Source organism: Megalobrama amblycephala, linkage group LG11 (assembly GCF_018812025.1).
Source record: "Megalobrama amblycephala isolate DHTTF-2021 linkage group LG11, ASM1881202v1, whole genome shotgun sequence".
Taxonomy (NCBI): domain Eukaryota; kingdom Metazoa; phylum Chordata; class Actinopteri; order Cypriniformes; family Xenocyprididae; genus Megalobrama; species Megalobrama amblycephala.
Genome location: NC_063054.1, coordinates 29353843 through 29374304, shown reverse-complemented (window position 1 = coordinate 29374304; position 20462 = coordinate 29353843). Strand labels below are relative to the sequence as shown.

Sequence of the window (20462 nt, the reverse complement as noted above, 5' to 3'; positions counted from 1 at the left end):
AAAAAAATGCTGCTACATAGTACTAAAAGTGGTTCTTTGGCTTGTAATCATAGGGGAACCACTTTAAGTGCTGTATAGCACCAAATCTTGGTGCTTCAGTGGTTCTTCACTGGTTCTTTGGGATGACTGAGGTGCTATATAGCACCGTTAACGTATACAGAACCCGTTAAGCCCCTGTATGGTTCTTCAGTGGTTCTTTGGGGTGGTTAAGGTGCTATATAGCAGTGAATGGACCCCCGTCATATTTAGAACCGTCCTCAAGGACCCCAGAATAATTTTGGCTCGTTGGTATCATTAATGTCTTTGTGATGACCAAATGCAATCAAGTATTAATTTACATTAATTGACCTGTCCAATATTCAGTCATATCGTCAGTTATATTATACATATATTATCTTCTTCTTTTATGGGAAAATATCAAAATATACAAATATTCATATTCAGATATTTTATAAGGACCCCTGGCATTTGAGAAACACTGGTATATAGCACCACTGCTGTACAAAGGACCTGTTAAAGGATTAGTCCACTTTCAAATAAAATTTTCCTGATAATTTACTCACCCCCATGTCATCCAAGATGTTCATGTCCTTCTTTCTTCAGTCAAAAAGAAATGAAGGTTTTTGATGAAAACATTCCAGGATTATCCTCCTTATAGTGGACTTCAATGGCCTCCAAACGGTTGAAGGTCAAAATTACAGTTTCAGTGCAGCTTCAAAGGGCTTTAAACGATACCAGACGAGGAATAAGGGTCTTATCTAGCGAAACGATTGGTCATTTTCGAAAAAAATTTAAATGTATATGATTTATATAAACAAATGATCGCCTTTAAGTGCTTCCGCTTTCTGTATTCTTCAAAAAGTTTACGCTGTATGTCCTACGGCTTCCCTATTCTACTTACGGAAAAAATTTAACTGCCGCTGCGTTCGTTCCGTAAGTAGAATAGGGAAGGCGTAGGACATACAGCGTAAACTTTTTGAAGAATACAGAAATGCGGTTTTGGCGAAAGCACTTACAAAGGCGTTTATATTTGTTTATATAAAGCATATACATTTACATTTTTTTCAAAAATGACCGATCGTTTCACTACATAAGACTTTTATTCCTCGTCTGGTATCGTTTAAAGCCCTTTGAAGCTACACTTCTTTTCGACTGAAGAAAGAAAGGCATGAACATCTTGGATGACATGACAAAAATTTTATTTGAAAGTGGACTAATCGCCCCTTTAAAGGTTCTTTACGAGCCAAACAACCACTGTTGGTGCTGTTTAGCACCATATTTGTTGAAGAAATAAAATGCGATATGGCACCTCTTATGGGTTCTACATAGCACCATTTGACAAAGGCGCTGTAGAGATCCTTTAAAGATATGGTACTACATAGCACCAAAAGTGGTTCCCCTATGATTACGAGCCAAGAACCACTTTTAGTGCTATATAGCACCTTTTTTTTAGAGTGTACTACAAGGAACCTTGTTGAAAGATAAACTAGTGTTTTAAATATGCCAAAAATAGAACTATTTCAAGTCCTACAAAGAACCATTTTAGGTGAAAATGACTTTGAATTAAAAATTCAAAATCAGATCTCTAAAAGTCCATTTAAGCTTGGCTCATTTATTTCAAAGTTAAAAACAGCTTTTAATTCCACCATTCAGGTCTATAATTTAGTACTGGCCATTAATTTGAAAGATAAAGTGTCTTAAATACAGTTCATGTATTTATATGACAGAGTTTATTGCACTTTTAAATAAACTGTCTCCAGCCATTCCCAAAGCAGATGAACCATCACAAGACAGAAATCAAAGACAGCAACACAATCCATATACATGTTACAAATTGGAAAATGTTGAGGTATATATTTATCTATAAAAAAGAAAATTAAGCTTATTCTATTGTCAATTTTATTATTTTTCCCCACTGTCATAATCCAGGTGATGATCCAGTTCATATTTTTAAACATACTCTCTATTTAATCATTGATGAAGTCTCTGGCTGCATCCGAAATCCCATTCTTCCCTGCTATATAGTAGGTGAAAAACAGTATGTGACAAAATAAGTATGTCCAAATTCACAGTACTCATAAAAGAGTAGGCAAACTTATTCTGATTCAAACAGATTCTGAAGTGTGCATCCAGTGGACACTTTAATATCCCATAAGGCCATGGGAGAGGATTTGTGAATGGCAATGCAGCGACACAACTGTCGCTGATAGGCCATGTGACATGGCCAATGTAGTACGTCCAGATTACATTCATACTACACACATTCATGCTATATAGAACATACATTTTTGTGAAGTAATTCATTATTCTAAATAAGTAGCTGAGTATGCGATTTTTGGACACAGCCTCCATTTCCTATTGCTGCTCATGTTAAGGACTTCCTGAGCTTAAAATGGCACAAACTGCACCATTAGGAGTCCTATGTGACATTTGTACAGACATAGAACAAGAATAGCACAAGTACAATGTGGGGATGTTTTCACAAGAGCTTTATAAAACAGAATATCACCCTGAACAACAGTTCAGATGATTTGTCAAACTTGGTTCATTTTTATAACATTTAATTCCAGAAAATCATACAGCAGATAATTCATTTATCAGCCTTGGACATGTTTTGGCACAAATAACTTGAATGAATATGCATGAAATCAATAATTTCACAGTAATGGTACAGCAAAACTAACAATCTCATGATTACTGTTGAAAGGGCAGTCTTAAAAATAAAGTTTTTTTATTGGTTTTGATGGTTCCATGGAAAACCTTTGACATCCACGGAAACTTTCTATTCCACAAAAGGTTAAAATGCTTCATTTAAAGTACTGTTTATGGAAAGGTTCTTTGGGGAACCAAAAATGGTTTTGCATCGCTGCAAAAACCCCCTTTTGAAACCTTTATTTTTAAGAGTGTAGGCAGAACTGGATGATCTATAAAAATGATATTATCTAGTGTGAATATTCATTTCTATTAAGTTGAAAACAATGTTTGATGAATTCATTCAAAGTCCCAGAAACATGATCATGCACACTATAACTGTTCTGATATATTTTAATGGTATGGCTGTGTTTTGAGCTGTCTGAACAGGGACGATTGCTACTTTTCAAAAAAACTTTGTGTGCAAATCACTCCTCTGAGAGAAAAAAATGGCTGTATAAAAATATTCCAATGCAGTATACAAAAATGTCACATTCTCAAGTATATTTCCATATCAAAATGTAGCAATGACATGTCAAAAATTTTTGTACTTTTTCACTCAAGTTTAGAAAAGACTGAAATTCAGTCCTGCAGTAATATAACATCAACGTTGTCGTGCACTCCTTGCAGTAGTAGCTCCCCTTCGAACGTGATGATCTTCTTTCGCTTGGCCGCTTTCAGCGTTCCGACCAGAGCTTCAAAGAGGTTGGCACACTGGTCATCATTAAACAAGACTCCAAATTTGACAGTGGTCTTTCCATCTGCGTCTGTGAGACAGTAAGAGTGGTCAGGGTTTGCTCTAAATTATTCATTAACAACCATGTAAGTCTCCCATTAACATTTATGTACTTGTTAAAGCACTGAGACATACAGAATCAGTGTTAGCAAATCTCAAAATAACAGCGAGCAGCATGAGGAATGGTTTGAGTTAATAGGAAAGCCAGATACCACAATGACACCTGCATTTGTATGCTGACTACCAGAAACTAAATGTGCACCTAAAATCACCATTGAACAAAAATTTCTGATCATACAAGGACAGCTCCTATTTCAATGTTTTAGTTTAAGCATTATATCTAGGCCACCAAACCAATAAGCAAATTTGTGACATTGATCACGTAAACACTTGTACAGTGGGTCAGATGATCATGCTGCTGACATTAATGCAAAAAGGAGACACCAAATGCTAAGACATTTTAAAATTAATGTAAATTTTTGATTCAACGTTTCACACAATTTGTTAATAATATAATTTGTAATGGAAAAAAGGCAAAAAGGTGCATTTTCACTAGCGTTCTCAGATTTTAACCCCACCAATTGTGTTTCTCAAAAATAGTACAAGACTTACTTTTACTGCCCAATCGACGAATCTCATCAACGAGCAGCGTAACTTCATGTTCCACATTCATTTTTGTCACTGAAATTATACGTACATGTTAATATTGTGAAGGCCTTACTTTTGCTACTCAATCTATACTGTATTACTCACAGAGGTGTAAAGTACTTGAGTAAATTTAATTAGTTACTGTACTTAAGTATTTTTTTTTTTGGCTACTTTGTAGTTGTACTGAGTATCAACGATATTGGCAACTTTTACTCTCTAGTGACTACATTTTTGAGCAACTAAATGTACTTTTTACTCCACTACATTTGTGATGAGTAATGCAATTACAAATTACATTTTTCATGGCGGCTAACCTTTTCTGCCGCAGTTTGTTTCTGATATAAAGAAGCGATATCACCATCTAAGTGCATTGAAGGTACTATATCTTGTGCATTTTGCCTTTACTCACCCAAAACTTGTCAACAAGGGCACTTTACGTGAATGCGAGTGCATTAGCAGGTAGTTTCTGACCGCAGATGTTTGATTTATTAGATGAGGAAATGACTGCAGCTGGTGATGAGGCTCAAACCAGCACATACAGTAGACTTTGACTATTTCATTTTACTTAACATTGTTTTATTTATATTTATCTATATTGACAAGACCGTTTTGAAGGATATTGGTTTACTTATGGCCTTTCTGTTCACTTGAGCTCAACTGAGACTTGAGAGTTTGTAGACGTTTAAGAGGCTGCTGTGTCGACCTTGATTTATTGCAATATTGAGGTGTTCAGTTTTATTTTGATTTTAGAAAATAAACTTGATTTCTCATCTTACAAATCAATTGTTTCTTATTTTCACTGGCATGTCTCTCAGGACTAGTGCGTCTATGAGCCTACATTCAGCATGAGTAAAATACTTAAGTACTGTTAAAATCAGATACTTTAAGACTTTTTCTCAAGTCGTATTGGAATTGGTTACTTGTAACTTGTAGTGGAGTCATTTTCGATGTAAGGTATCAGTACTTTTACTCAAGTATGGATTTCAGGTACTCTTTACACCTCTGATTACTCATAAATTGGTATTAAGTCATTGAAAGACTTTATAATGAGATTCCTGTAGCCTATCTTAGAGTCTGGTATAATATATAAAAGTTATTTATTGCGTCCTGATAACAACAAACCTGCTGGATAAAAATCTTAAACTGATTTAGACATGTTCTATTCACTATTTATTTAGCGCCCTCTCTGGACGAGTTGAGAACTGCAACGCCGCACCCTACCGGCTTATTGCAGATGCAGAATATAAAGACTATAATTACTAGTCACCTTGAATTTTGATTAAGAAAAATAAGTGTAGCCTGTATGATTAATACCATACCGCGGGTTAAACATAATGAAGCATAATTAATCAACGGCTGGACGGCTTTCACTGCTGAGCACGAGGATTAGCCTATCATTTGATCAGGCAATGCGGAAGTGAGAATCTTAACACGGAAAGTGAAAAATGTGTGAACAATTGGATTGAAGCATTTTGTGAATGACACAGAATTTGAATTCGACCATCACACAGATTTAATTCCCTGAAATACACGTAAATAAACAAACAAACACTTTTTGTGTGCGTAAAAGGCACTCACACCGCATTAAAGAGGTTTGCATATAGATTCTGGGTTATTAATCCATAACTTGTATTCTAAACGTATTCGTTTAAATTATTAATGTACACCATAAAACATTTCAAAGTAGTTATATGTTCAGCCTACTTACCTCTGTGGTGGTTTTGTTGCCGCCGCTCTGTAGACTATAGGCTGATTGAAATGAGAAGCACAACCATAGATGGCTTTGTGTGTGACGTCACATCAAACAGCCCTCTTTAGATTAACCTAGTTACAGTCATTTGTTAACCTGCAGTGAATTTTGGATACATTTGGAATGGCAGAACACAATTTGTATGTCGCTTGGATACCAAACCTCAACAAGCTGTACCATTTTTAAGAGTTTCTGCACGTGAGGATTTTGATGCTACTTGCTTATGTAAAATATATCGACATTAAAAGTAGTCTACACATCATAGATTAAACGGCTGCTTTAATTGACATCTGTAATTCTAATAATTTAATTCTTTGTTTATGCAACTATATAAAACAATTTGCAACTAGATGCAAATTTTATTAAATGAAGAAATTATTATTATTATAGATATTTTAGATTAATACAAATACGAGAAATACTCTCCAGTTTATTTATTTTAATTTAATAGACATTTCAATGAAAATGTTTGTCCAGCCATACATTTTTGAACTTTGTATGACATTTAATTTACAAGACACCAGATGGCAGTAAAAAGCAATTTATCGATGCTACTGCTGTTACAGGGATGTTTTGAAGACGAAGAGCTTAATTATTTTTATGTATTCGACAATTCAACTTTAATATATTAAAATATATAGAAAAATTAGATAGACAGACAGACAGACAAACAGATAGATAGATAGATAGATAGATAGATAGATAGATAGATAGATAGATAGATAGATAGATAGATAGATAGATAGATAGATAGATAGATAGATAGATAGATAGATAGATAGATAGCAAATGTTTTCTCTAATAGTATTTAAATATTAATATTCATGCCGCCGAAAAGCGCATGCGTACGAAAATCACGGGCGGGCTTACGCTAGGAGCTTGTCTTACGCATGGTCTTACGTCTGTTTGTCGACGCCCCTTTGATTTGGGAAATGTGGTTTTAGGTGCACGACGCTTCTTTTGTAGTTTATAACGTATTACGTAAAAGGGTCGTGAACTACACCGACCAACCGGGCCGGCTTGGTCAAAAAAAACGCCTCTTATTAAAGGTCGTAGTCTTGAACAATGTAAACATTTTAAGCGTATGCACTCCAGGCTTGTGGTTCTTTTGAAAAAATTGATGTAGAATTACTTTAATTTTTTTTTTTTTTTTTCAGTGGGACTCGGAGGACACCTGCAATGCATCCTGTACAAGAAAATTCGCGGTGGCCCCGAGTATCAAAGTTCACTCTGTCAGCATGTGCAGCAACTGTTGCAGAATTAGGTAGATACACATGCTTTCTAGTTTTTAAAATAATACATGTACTTTAAGTATATGTTATGTTTATATTATTTAATATCTAGGCTAACTAATGCATTTAAATAATTAATTTGAGTGCATTTCTCTGCGATTTTTATACAATTTGAATTTTAGTCACATTCCCTCTGGACCTTACCAAAACCAGGCTTCAGATACAGGGTGAAGGTGGTTCCCGACAGCATGGTGGAAGTGTACAGCCTCCAAAATACAGGGGCATGCTGAGCACAGCTATGGGTATAGTGCGAGAAGAGGGGCCCTTGAAATTGTGGCAAGGGGTCACACCAGCTATCTACAGACATATAGGTAAAATTTTAAAGTCAGCATGAAACAGAAGTTGTAATCTTGTCTTCTCTATTGTGACTTATATCCAGTGTTGGGTAAGTTACTCTAAAAAAAGTTACTAGCTATTATCTTCAACAGTGTAATTCAATTACTATCTCTAAAAATAATTGGATTACTTATTACTTTATAAATCCCATATCAACCTCGACCAGTTGAACAATACAAGAATAGAGACAAAACTGCACTTTTAATTCTTTCAAATAAACAATTGCATACAATTTTCTTGAACTGACCGAAGTGTGTAAACGGAGAAGATTACATTAAAAAGATACATTTTAACATTAAATTTTGATGTTAAATCCACTATTGTTATATATAGAATTGTTGTATAGTCAATTTAATGCAATTACATAAGAAGTAACTAATTAAATTACAGTAAAATTAAAAGTAATCCATTACTTTACTTTTTCAAGTGAAAAGTAAACTAATTAAATTACAATAATTAGATTACTTAGTAATTCATTACACTCAACATTGCTTATATCTGAGTGAAACAACTTCTCAAACAAGAAAAATGTAGAGCGGGACTTGATTTTGTCCATTGGGAATTGACTGGATCATTGTGTCTTGCTATTGCTGTGATGTCATGTGAGTGACAGGTTGTTCTGCCAGTAAACACATCATCAGAGAAGAGAAGAGATGTTACTGCAAGAGGGAGGGGAAGTTATTTTGATGAAACATTATGAGTGCACATGAGTTAATAAAAAAATAAAAAAAAGATGTATTAGGATAAATCATTTATAATAAATACTGCAATATTCCATAAAAATAAGAAACTTATTTTGATTTTGAACTTTATTAAAGGGTTGGTTCACCCAAAAATGAAAATTCTGTAATTACTCACCCTCATGTCGTTCCACACCTGTAAGACCTTTGTTCATTTTTGGAACACAAATTAAGATATTTTTGATGAAATCTGAGAGGAATATGACTCCTCCATAGACAGCAATATAATACTTTTAAGGTCCAGAAAGGTACTGAAGACATCGTTAAAACAGTCGACGTAACTACAGTTCAGCCTTAATTTTATGAAGCAATGAGAAAACAAAACAAAAATAATGACTTTATTCAACAATATCTTCTCTTCTGTGTCATTCTCGTACGTTGTTTACGTCCAGCGCTTCCGTCAGAACACAGACTCATTATTAGCCGGCTCCTGCGTCATGTGTCGTGCTGCTCACGTGATCAGCTTTGGCCAATACTGAGCCGGCATTCGGACGTAAACATAGAAGCCTTCACTGTGCTTACTGTGTCACCTATGTAAGGATAATGACAGGGAAGAGAAGAGATTGTTGAATAAAGTCGTTATTTTTGTTTTGTTTTTGCGCACAAAAAGTATTCTCGTCGCTTCATAAACTTAAGTTTGAACCACTGCAGTCATGTCAACTGTTTAGTACCTTTCTGGACCTTGAAAGGGGTGATTATATTGCTAAATCATATCCCTTTCGGATTTCATCAAAAATATCTTAATTTGTGTTCTGAAGTTGAACGAAGGTCTTACGGGTGTGGAACGACATGAGGGTGAGTAATTAAAAACAGAATTTCATTTTTGGGTGAACTAACCCTTTAACAGACTACTAAATTATATGCATGCACTGAATAAAATCCCAATGAACTTGTCTGGCAAAATAAGTGCATGTATTTGAATCCACTTCTGAACGTTGAAATTCTTCATCTTTAGTGTATTCCGGCGGCAGGATGTTGGCCTATGAACAGCTCAGGGAATCAGTCTTGGGAAGATCTGAAGATGGCATTTTTCCAGTTTGGTGAGGGAAACATCTGTGAAATTTGAATCAGGACAGTGATAAAGTCTAAATAGATGGGATCAGCATGTGTCCTGTGATGTCCATAGGAAAGCAGTGATCGGCAGTATGATTTCAGGTGCCTTGGGCCAGTTCATCGCTAGTCCAACAGATCTAGTGAAAGTTCAAATGCAAATGGAGGGCAGGCGCCGACTAGAAGGGAAACCACCAAGGTGAGGCACAGCCGTAATTCTTGTTAAAGGGATAGTTCACCCAAAAATGAAAATTCTGTCATTATTTACTCACCCTCAAGTTGTTCCAAATCTGTACGAATTTCTTTTTTCTGCTGAACACAAAAGAAGATATTTTGAAGAATGTCTGCCAAACAGTTGATTGACCCCATTGACTTCCATAGTAATTTTTTTCCATACTATGGAAGTCAATGTGGTCCATCAACTGTTTGGTTACCCATATTCTTCAAGAAATTCATACAGGTTTGGAACAACTTGAGGGTGAGTAAATAATGACAGAATTTTCATTTTTTTGGGTGAACTATCATTTTAAACACTGTCTGAATTGCTACACTTAAAAATAAAGGTTCATTATTAGCATTGATGGTTCTATGAAGAACCTTTAATATCCATAGAAACTTTCCATTGCACAAAAGGTCCTTTATAGTGGAAAAAGACTTGGTTTTTCTATGGCACTGCTGTGAAAACACCCTTTTGGAACCTTTATTTTATGAGTGTAATCATTCTAAATGTATGTTGTTATTTTTTTAAACTGACAGAGTACATGGAGTTTACCATGCTTTTACAAAGATCATAGCAGAGGGAGGAATACGAGGCCTTTGGGCAGGATGGGTTCCCAACGTTCAGAGAGCTGCCCTAGTCAATTTAGGAGGTACAGTAGTCAAGACTTCTAGAAATCTATTGTTGACAGCTATACTTTTGTGCTATATACATCAAATATTTTTCATTTCACGTTTAGATCTCATGACATATGATACAGTAAAGCATTTTCTACTAAGAAACACATCCATACCGGACAACAGCATTTGTCATGGATTGGCAAGGTGAAATTCTGTTATTCTACTAATGTTGACATATAATAACTTCATGTTCAACAGTTTTTCCCAAAACATTTGTATAGCATTTGCTCAGGATTGGTTGCAGCTATTATGGGAACACCAGCTGATGTTGTGAAAACTAGAGTAATGAACCAGCCACGGGATTCAAATGGACGGTTAGTTTTGTTTATTAATCAAAGCTGAATAGTAGTTAATTAAGGACATTATTTAGCTTTGTTTTTATAACAACAGATTTGTATCGTTCTGTTTGCAGGGGTCTTCTCTACAAGTCTTCTACTGACTGTCTTGTTCAGTCGGTGAGAAGAGAAGGATTTTTTTCCCTCTATAAAGGATTTCTACCAACTTGGTTTAGAATGGTACTATGATTTCAAATATGTTTGTTAAGGTTTCGTTCTCTTTTGTTGCTATTCTAACTCTATCTTTGTTCTCAGGCTCCCTGGTCTTTGACTTTCTGGCTTACATTTGAGCAAATGAGACGAGCAATGGGCATTAGCTCGTTTTAATGATTTTAAGAGGTGGACAGAGAGTATATTTTACTTTACCCCCTTAAAGTTGGACATTCCAGTCCTCTATTATTAGTTCTGAATTCAGCTGTATTCAGGTACACAATGCAGGACACAAATTTGAGGAAGAAGACTCAGCAAAGTTGTTTGATCACTGTATATTTTGGAGAAAATAAAATGGCATTGCGATCATTCAAGCCTTTTTATAAAAATTTGGACCTGACACAGAAAGTTGTTTCAGTTAATTTTTCTCTTCTTTTTAAAAATATTTTTAATCCACATTACTAAAGAGATGTTAGTTAATTGTTGTCAGTGTATTACCTTTCATAGTCATGCAGAAAAGATCAGTTTAAACCAGCCTAAGTGGGTTTGCTATAAGCTACAGCCTATGTATATAGGTTATTTTAATACATTTAACTTTGCAACTAGGTGAAATAATATGTTATTTTATTCCAGTTAACGTTTATTTACGATTATTACATAGGATTATACCAACAAAAAATTAATTTTTGAAACATAGAGGACACATTGACACATAGAGGAATGTTTTTCTTTCTACCAAAAGGTTTTCAATTCATTATCATATTCAATACATATTAGACTAAACATGAACGCATGTTTCAGAAATCCTAGTTCGGTAAAGGTAAAAACATCTTTATTAATATCTGCATTTTAATATTAATGCTCAGAGTTCTCAAACAACCAGTAGAGGGCATCCAGTCAATAACTTTACCGGTAAGGAAATGAACCCGGAACATAAACAAGAACCCGCTGACTGTGTCATTTCCGCTCTGGCAATAAAATGGCAACGCCGAGTAGTGGCACATCCAGGCGTTTAGTTCAGTATGTCATCGTTCGATCAGACCTGATACACACTTTATCATGGCCTTTAGGAGCGGTTATAACGCAAGCATGTCACGCGGCCACTGCAGCCATTCATTTACACTACAGTGACCCTGATACACAGGAATATTTGGCAGAACTGGACAGCATGCACAAAGTGGTACTGCAGGTTAGTACTGCAATTACATCATATGCACCAAGTGTTTCTGATCCTTTACTAGCAATATATTGAAGTGTTTTATTTTTAAGTATTGTTAAGAATACTTTTAAAGCCATTAACACATTAATAGATTAAATAGTGTAAAATTAATATATATAATATATATATATATATATATATATATATATATATATATATATATATATATATATATAAACTAAGAAAATATTCTCTTTCTTCCCTCCACAGGCACCAGATGAGGCTTCTCTCTCCACTCTTTCCAGTACTCTACGTGAAAAAGACATAGCTCATAAACTATGGATGGAGCAGCCAGAGAATATTCCCACATGCTTGGCTTTGAAGCCCTACCCTAAGGAGACTGTGCAGCCCTTTCTAAAAAAGTTCAAACTTTTCAAATGAATTATGCATGTATTGTACAATATAAACACAAAGACTGGTCAGAATGGCATGTGGCATTAAGAATGAACCTGCTGGAACAGCCTTACCATCGCATCTTTGACTTTCGTCCATATATCTGTGTAGCAAATTGCTACTTAGTTATGCTATTGTACCAGTATGGTGATTGATAAATATAAAATGTTTAATATCTGAAATGGAAACAGTGTATTTATTCTACATATTGGGTAATAAATGTATTCAATTTAATCTATGATGGAATCTACAATAATCATAAATGTTTTTAAAATGTACTGATGATTCTTACCCACTGGAAGAGTTTTTTTAATTCTAACAAATTAGTCATTGAAATTAAGACTTATTGTGTATGTGCTGAAGATGGGCTAGTAATTCTGCACTGGTTTGTTAAGGTCCATATGTTGTGTGGACGTGTAGCACGATTCTAGAGGAAAAGACTCTTATGAGTCGGTTCTTTTTAGTGACTCCCAAAGTTACGTAACGACCAATGAAGCTCGATTCTCGAAAAAAATTATTCTTATGAGTCGGTTCTTTTTAGTGACTGACAAAGTTACGTAGCGACAAGTGAAGCTCGATTCTCGAGCGAAAGACTCTTGTGAGTCGGTTCTTTTTAATGAATCACAAAGTTATTTCGCGACCAGTGAAGCTCGATTCTCGAACAAATTACTCTTATGAGCCGCTTCTTTTTAAGTGAATCAAATACCTACAGCGCGGCAAGTGAAACTCGATTGTCAAACAAAAGACTCTTATGAATCGGTTAATTTTAGTGAATAAAACACTTATGAATCAGTTTTACAATTAATCTGACATTTCTGAATATTGTCCGACTCACTGAACCAAGAATTGTGAATGTGGTGTTGTTCTGAAGGCTAGTGAAACCTAACTGACTTGGGTAAAGTTGGTTTTATATTCGCACATTCGTATTCAATAGCCTTGTTAATCACACTACATTGGACATTCAGAAGTAAATATGCCATTAAAACAATACTTGCCTATTTTGATCGACTGTGAAAAATGTTGTAAGTTGACAATCGTTGGTTGTCAATATCATGTCGCTGCTTAAAATTCGCAAACATTTATTGCACATTTATTGGAAAGTCTGAATTTATCAGAAGTCCGAATGTGCGAATATAAAACCAACTTTACCCAAGTACTGACTGGTTGTTCATATATTGCATTTCCAAAATATTTCTGCCACATATTCAAAAGAATCATAAAAGAAAATTATTTTAAACAGTTTAAATTCCTTACGATTCCCATTCCTCGATATAAAGATGGCACTGGCAGTCCTTTTTTTACATGGTGCTTTATTGCAATGTGTTGCATTCTCACATTCATGGATGTTATAGAGATTTGTTAGTCAAAAGCATAATTTCCTTCAAGGTATGCATCTTCACCTTGGAAAAGCAACAAAGGGGCCATATGCACGAGGTGTGAGTGAACGTTTCTTGTTTGTCTTAGTGTATGTGTATGCGTGTGTGTGTGTGTGTATGTGTAAATGTATGTGTGTAAACTTCAAATCTCAGTTTGAGCAGCCACATAATTCCATGAAATGGACAAGAAAAATAAGACTGATTCAGTAGATGCGAAACACAGTTTTGCAGCCTGCAGGACAATCCTACAGGTGCTGGACCCAGCATGTGACTGATTGTCTACAACGTCCTAAGAAAGGTAGGATTCTCCAGATAAACCTGGATATAGAGAAAACAAAAAAACGAACAAAATAAAAACATGACAAAACATGCAGAAGTCTCCCAGATACATCTTCATTCATAATGTCCCACACACAGCTGCAATGATACCTCTTAAGAAAAAAAAAAAAAAAAAAAAAGTTCACAAGTATTATACAAAACTGGACAAAATGAGTAAAATGTATATATCTATATATATTTGTTTATTTATATTAATTTTACAGGTGAAAAGTGGAACCTCGCCTTGAAAGAACGAGCGCCGTTTCAGTGGAGCTACAAGCACGACTTCCCTTCACCAATACAACTAATATATCTGTATATTAATAAGGCAGCACTTACAATATGTGAAAAATCTCAGGTAAACAGTAGCTACTGTAGATGATACCATGTAGAGATGACATCTGAATGACGAGGAGAGTGTGTGGTGGTCGATGCGTAGGATTCACTACTATGATATGAGGAAATGCAGATTGTACGAGTTTGCATAAATGGTTTTTAGCACTTGGCACTGAGCCTGCGGGGCCTGAAACGACTCTCAAAGCCTACGACGCAGACCGCGATGAACAGAAAGCAGAGTCAGATGAGGAATGTCTTCAAAAGATAAAGCCAGGAGGTCTAAAAGGACGGGGCAAAGGGGAGGTGGAGCACCTGAAGAAGATAGGCATAGTTAGATCTACGGTTCTGCAGCAGAAACAACACCCATGTAGCAAAGGCTCCGCTACCCTGCTCGTTTAAGAGATCCAATGATGAGGGCCTGACAAGCCAAGTTCTTCCTGAAGAACCTGAGAAGCGTTTTTTTTTTTTTTTTTTGATTTTCCGTGGAAAGCGAAATGGCGTTTCACTTGGCGAAAGTACATTCAGGGGGTATTCGTTCTTTTTCGCGAACATATATTCTGATTTTGACATGGCCTCTTTCCTTGAAATTCATGTAAAGTGCAAAACTAGATTGTATTCCTTGCAAGTTCCTGGTACATTTAGGTTTTTAGTAAAAAATTCATGTAAAATACAGCAAAAGTCTTACAAAGGTCAGTATAAGAAAATCCTCATAAACAAGAAAACGTTCATCAAATGGTGAGGAGCAGTCCTCTATGCTGAAAATATGTACAAGAGGCACCTCAAATTTGGTATAAAGAATCCAGCTAAATAAAGTCAAATATCTAAGTAGAGTTGCATCAGTACGGTTTTCTCGTTTTTAGCCCGAGTAGCTCAAAACCACTTGTTTCGACCTACAAATTATGTATATCCTTGAGTTTAAAAAAACAAAATAGAGGAAAAACAGGAGCTATTTGTTAGCATGCATGGCTAGAATACTGCAGTCAAAGCAATAATCGGTTTTGAGTCGTGTCGGTTTTAAAACAAAAGCCAAATGCTTTTCATTTAACCTCTAAACGTGCATAGCTGGCGGTTAGAAATCTGTCTTCCTGAAAACTGTGACTAAAGTTCCTCCCGAAGAGGCATTTGCATGTTTGGTAGATCAGTAGCAACGGGGGAATGTCTGAAGATAATTCACAACCGAACATCTTCGAAAATAATCAAACCAGCTAGGGGAGGTGATGTCTAAACAATAAATTAAAAGTGTGGAACAAAATGGTAGTGTTATAAACATGACGGGATATGGGACGCCTATTCAGGAAAAACTCAATGCTACATTTGTCCAATTGCATGAACCTTGCATATGATATGAATCTTTTAGTATCTTGAAGCTTTGGTCATTATTCCGTTCTTGTCTTAAGAGCGTTTACACACGGCAAAACTACATCAGGCGGTTGACAAACCCCACTACAGCGAGCCAGCGCTGTTCTCAAACCAAGGTTCCACTTTGTCAGAGCTGTTTAAACTTTGACAACAGAGAAATTAAATAATATGGCCTTTTTTTTTTTTTTTAAATTAACCCGTACAAAAGCCAGTCCATGCTGCTTCTCCCTCAGCAAAGTCACATTCAGCAGTCGCTAAACCATTCTCACATATAGAGCAATCTCAACACCCACAGGAAAAGTTGCAGGTATTTAAAAGAAAAAAAAAAAAAGAAGAAGAAGAAGAAGAAAAAATAAAAGAAAGAAAATCTAAATCAGGACATTTGTCTGTTTTTCCATTTTAAACACCAGATATACAGTATTAATCACACACATACACGCTTTCAGACAGCCATACATATCTCAAAAAAACAAAAAAAACAAACAAAATGGAAGCAAGTAGTTATTACCACAAACTCGGAGCACTACATTTTGTTGATTCTGAACAGATACATATTCACATTTATCTGTTATATACACAATACTTTGATAATCCAGGTTCTGAATAGTTCTATTGTACCTTGATGTTGTGTACTGACTGTGAGAGCCGTTATAAACGAAAAAACGAAACAATAAAAACATTATTAATAGGCGCTGTTTGCTAGTTTGGTATATTTGGCATAAACACGGTAATGATGAAAGGTAGGGTTCATTAAATGAATCTTATCCACTGCATAAAAACCATTTTATCTATACAGGAATGCCTGTTCCTCAAAAAGGAGGGCAGAAATTAATAATTACGACGTCTGTGTTTTTTTTTTTTTTTTCCGGTCAGACTTAAAATGTTATGTATTTGTCAATTCATCTTGCTTTTTGTAATGTCTATGTACATTTATAGCAAAAAGTGGCTCGATCTCAACAGTACATACTGCCGGCTGAATTTTGTAGACGAATGAGGATCCGCTTTATGAAATTGTACTTTTTTTTTCCCGTAAGGACAATCGAAGCTGGTGTAGCAATGGAGGAAAAGAGCCATTCTTTGTATACAGAGCGCACGCACAAAGACACGGCACTTAAACTCCACGAAGTGAGTCACGAACAAAAGAACACCGTTAAAGGAGAATGAAAATACGTGAGAAGGGGAGACGGTCGCGCATGCAACGCGATTTCGAGTTGTGCTCCGATTACGTTGCACGATTTGTGAAATACTTTGTGCTCACACGGTGAGACATCAATTTCGACCACGGCAAGTCTTTATGTCAATTTGATTTACATTTTCGATTTTCCGTTCACGTAACTAGCTTCGTTTCGATCAAATTTGTACGATTGTACGAGAGGGGGTGACTAGTGGGTAAAGGAACAAAAGATAATGCTGATGAACAGTGTCTGACTGGGCAACAGTAGTCTCATGAGCAGTCAAAGAGCTGGAGAATGCAGCCGACGGTGCGGACGTTGCGCGAGACAACACCTCGCTCCTCCAGACGGGAGAGAGCACCTGTGGTTTTCAAGAGCATCCTTGAAACACTCAACTGTATAATGAAAATCAATGTACAATCTACATTTTTCGCACCTGTGTGCAATTGTAACATTTACCAGGGTGTTCGATAACCAATATCAATCGTAAAAATCCGAGTCTCTCTCACCTTGATATATGAGAGCCATGAGACCCCTCTGGATGATTACTCATTAAAACAACAAAAAAGTGACATTACAGATTTAGCCATTAAAAAAAAAGAAAAAAAAAGAACTGGTGTTATGTTGACGCTTTCGAAAAAAAAACAAGAGTTGCTTGAAATTTGATGTTTCGTTTTAAAGGAAATTACAAAGTGTGAGCTTGTCCCAACTTTGTCCGTCCGTGCTGTGCAACAATACCAACCTGCACAACACATCGCCGCAAACAACACTGATAGGCTGAGTTGACCCTAAGTGGCTCGTATTCACAGCTGCTGAGGGGGGAAATGTGTAGGACATTGTTAAAAAAAAACGGTCTGCTGTTTCAAAACAGTGATGCCAGGAAAGCCTGCGGCAGACGGATACGCGCTACAGAGCAGTCTCCCATCCTGGCGATGCTTGTTCTGAAAACGACAACAGACAAAAACAAACGAAACAAAAAAAAAAAAAAAAAAAAAAAACAACAACAAACAGAACAGACTAACAAATAAAAAGAGGCGGGAAATTCCTCCCATCATCAGGCACTGCTGAGGAGAGCCTATCAGTCACAGATCCAGCTGAAACTGAGCGATATACCATGAACATAGCAACACCATGGCAAAAACCTGCCCCAGTTTCTAATCCGACCGATCCGAGCTCAGCTGCTGCGCCGCTCTCCAAGAAGCACTGCAACGTTGGCCTGACTGACAAGGACGCGTAGCCGGCAGAAGCAGCAGGTCCTTTTTAAAGACTTGGCAAATTCTGGAACGTGATCTTTTCTCCTTTTCGGAAACAGGCGTTTAAAAAGGTGACCAGGAATGAGCACTTTGTCGAACGGCTATGAAACCTCACAAGCCTGGGCCCCAGACACCGACCCTGCAGATATACTGTATAGAAACCAAAGGTGAAGAATAAAAATCTCTACATGTGGAGACAGTCAGTCCTCTGGCAGATGGTAAATGGGCGGCTCACTCGGTCAGGAGCTGCTGGAGGAGGCTCTTCTGCTGAGACTGGGCTGTGGGGGTCCCGCTCGGGCCTTTCTGGGTCCCGATGGGCCCCGACTGGTTAAGGTAGGAGTCGCTGCCCACCAGGTTTACCGTGCACTGGACATCAGCAAACACCTGAACCTGCTGTACCTGAGAAAAAGGAAAGACTTGTGATGTATGAACTGAGAAGATTGTTTTAAAAGAAAGAAATTAATAGGATGCATTTCCCAATATTTGATTAGGTGGGCATGCGTGGGAAATGTTTAGACACATAACCAAACCATAATCCATACTAACAAAAGACAAAAGTGTGCGCTGCAAACGCAAGCATTTTTGATGATTGTTTCTCTTTTTTTGTCTGGCAAAATGTGATAAAATTTCATATTGGAACCTGTACTCCATCGATTCTGGCACCCAACAACACAACAAGATGATTTTTTAAGCTGACAAATTAGCTGGTTTGTATCAGCCGCCTCCAGTTTTCCCTTTCTTTTGCCTCCAGCTAACCCTGTGATGTCGGCACTAAAAGGGTCTATATCGATAATGCTAAAATAACATTTGTCGGGTAGTTAAGCCAAATATTGTGCTCTTTTTCGTGCATTTACACTGAATGGGGACTGAAGCTTACAAGCTTCAATAAGAACAAAAACATGAGGGGTGAGTAAATTATCCCTTTAAGTCATCTCAATAAATAATATATAGGGCTGCACGATATATCGCATGAGATTGTCACGCGCATTTCGTCAGTAAAGCCGGTTCCCTGATTACCGCTAAATCGCCATCACCTGCTTTCAAATGGAGCGGCATTTAAAGGAACACTCCACTTTTTTTGAAAATAGGCTCATTTTCCAACTCCTCTAGAGTTAAACAGTTGAGTTTTACCGTTTTTGAATCCATTCAGCCGATCTCCGGTTCTGGCGGTACCACTTTTAGCATAGCTTAGCATAGTTCATTGAATCTGATTAGACCGTTAGCATCTCGCTTAAAAATGACCAAAGAGTTTCGATATTTCTCCTACTTAAAACTTGACTCTTCTGTAGTTAAATCGTGTACTAAGACCGACGGAAAATGAAAAGTTGTGATTTTCTAGGCTGATATGGCTAGGAACTATACTCTCATTCAGGCGTAATAATCAAGGAACTTTGCTGCCGTACCATGGCTGCAGCAGGCGCAATGATATTACGCAGTGCCTGTGAGCCCCTGCTTGCACAGGGAGCGTGCCTTGTAACCATGGAGACGTTTGTGAGAGGCGCTGCGTAATATCATTGAGTGTTCCTTTAATAGACAGAGCCGTAGATCACTGAAAAGCCACGCAATATTGCGTTCATTATCGAAGGCGATTCATCTGCGATATGAACGCGATATTGCGTGGCTTTTTGCGTGGCTTTTCAGCCCTAATAATATATTGACCATCTTACCTGATCGTTACACATTGAAGTAACGTTGCCAAGGTTATTGTTGCCCATGCCGACAGATGGTCCAATAGGAGGTAGAGTGCTCACCGCTCCGGACCCTCCAGCCATTGACACGGTGATGCTCATGTTGTTATAAACGCCTTGCTGCCCAAAGCTCTGAGAGACAGGCTGTCCTGCCTGGTTATACATACTGACACATAACCAGATGAAAAGGTTTAAATGAAGATGAAGACAACGCATTAAAAAAGCATTTTTGGTGATCAATATCAAACATCATACCTGTTGTTGCCCATGGCCCCTTGCTGCCAGTTCTTTATGTCAGGTGACTGATAACCAGGTGGAGGCTGCGCTTGCTGGAGCAGAGGACTCTGGGAGGTGGAGTTCTGAGGTGAAAGCAGGGGGCTGGTTGGACTCAGCTCAGGAGCAAAGGATGGATCTGCTTGCTGGATCATGCCTGTGAGAGACACGTTGTACATTGGCTCTTTTAGACATCATGACAGAAGCATGTGATAATCAGTGTTATTTTAGTATCGTTGAGATACTATTATAGTTTTTTATTTTTATATTTAATTCTAATTTTAATATAAGTTTTAATCATTTTTATTTAATGTCTATATAGTTTTTATTATTTTTTTTATTTATTTCAGTTATAGTTATTTTAGTACATCAAGTAAACTAAATGAAAATGAGAAATAGTGCTTTTGCAACTGAAATAAAATGTGTACTTTTTAAATATGATTTTATTTC

The 20462-nt window shown here is 36.7% G+C and overlaps 4 protein-coding genes across 8 annotated transcripts in view; 2 read left to right on the top strand and 2 right to left on the bottom strand.

The window, feature by feature from the left end:
• Positions 1-2472: 2472 nt before the first annotated feature.
• Positions 2473-5919, bottom strand: abracl (ABRA C-terminal like). Its single transcript, XM_048207320.1, has 3 exons — positions 5784-5919; positions 4040-4108; positions 2473-3458 (listed from the first exon to the last, which is right to left on the bottom strand). The coding sequence occupies exons 2-3, from the start codon at positions 4098-4100 to the stop codon at positions 3274-3276; spliced, it is 246 nt and encodes an 81-aa protein (XP_048063277.1). The 5' UTR covers positions 4101-4108; positions 5784-5919; the 3' UTR covers positions 2473-3273.
• slc25a27 (solute carrier family 25 member 27) lies at positions 5906-10994 on the top strand. Of its 3 annotated transcripts, none has more exons than XM_048207316.1 (10): positions 5906-6023; positions 6983-7089; positions 7240-7428; positions 9149-9233; positions 9320-9442; positions 10000-10112; positions 10200-10284; positions 10362-10454; positions 10553-10655; positions 10731-10994. In XM_048207316.1, exons 1-10 carry the CDS (start codon positions 5968-5970, stop codon positions 10800-10802), a joined length of 1026 nt encoding a protein of 341 aa, XP_048063273.1. In that variant the 5' UTR covers positions 5906-5967; the 3' UTR covers positions 10803-10994. The 3 variants fall into 3 exon arrangements, with proteins under 3 accessions (XP_048063273.1, XP_048063275.1, XP_048063274.1); XM_048207318.1 differs by lacking the exon at positions 5906-6023 and adding an exon at positions 6699-6892; XM_048207317.1 differs by lacking the exon at positions 5906-6023 and adding an exon at positions 6700-6874.
• A 138-nt stretch (positions 10995-11132) lies between these two features.
• Positions 11133-12419, top strand: ptrhd1 (peptidyl-tRNA hydrolase domain containing 1). The gene is made up of 2 exons (XM_048207319.1): positions 11133-11814; positions 12055-12419. Exons 1-2 carry the CDS (start codon positions 11605-11607, stop codon positions 12223-12225), a joined length of 381 nt encoding a protein of 126 aa, XP_048063276.1. The 5' UTR covers positions 11133-11604; the 3' UTR covers positions 12226-12419.
• Positions 12420-13527: 1108 nt separating this feature from the next.
• The window catches only part of ncoa1 (nuclear receptor coactivator 1), a 69700-nt gene continuing 62765 nt past the window's right edge, over positions 13528-20462 (bottom strand). For all 3 annotated transcript variants that reach the window (XM_048207312.1, XM_048207314.1, XM_048207313.1), the window contains 3 exons: positions 19995-20169; positions 19719-19905; positions 13528-18450 (listed from right to left, as the gene is read on the bottom strand). In XM_048207312.1, coding sequence (XP_048063269.1) covers positions 18283-18450; positions 19719-19905; positions 19995-20169 — 530 coding nt within the window. In that variant the 3' untranslated portion in view covers positions 13528-18282. The remainder of the gene's footprint in view (positions 18451-19718; positions 19906-19994; positions 20170-20462) is intronic.

Excerpts from the sequence above, each read along its gene's own strand:
- abracl (XM_048207320.1), bottom strand. The coding sequence starts at position 4,100 with ATGAATGTGGAACATGAAGTTACGCTGCTCGTTGATGAGATTCGTCGA. Across the intron at positions 3,459-4,039 it reads TCGTCGATTGGGCAGTAAAA|ACGCAGATGGAAAGACCACT; the intron begins GTAAGTCTTGTA and ends ACTGTCTCACAG.
- slc25a27 (XM_048207316.1), top strand. The coding sequence starts at position 5,968 with ATGTCGCTTGGATACCAAACCTCAACAAGCTGTACCATTTTTAAGAGT. Across the intron at positions 7,429-9,148 it reads AGCTATCTACAGACATATAG|TGTATTCCGGCGGCAGGATG; the intron begins GTAAAATTTTAA and ends CTTCATCTTTAG. Across the intron at positions 9,443-9,999 it reads CTAGAAGGGAAACCACCAAG|AGTACATGGAGTTTACCATG; the intron begins GTGAGGCACAGC and ends TTAAACTGACAG.
- ptrhd1 (XM_048207319.1), top strand. The coding sequence starts at position 11,605 with ATGGCAACGCCGAGTAGTGGCACATCCAGGCGTTTAGTTCAGTATGTC. Across the intron at positions 11,815-12,054 it reads TGCACAAAGTGGTACTGCAG|GCACCAGATGAGGCTTCTCT; the intron begins GTTAGTACTGCA and ends TTCCCTCCACAG.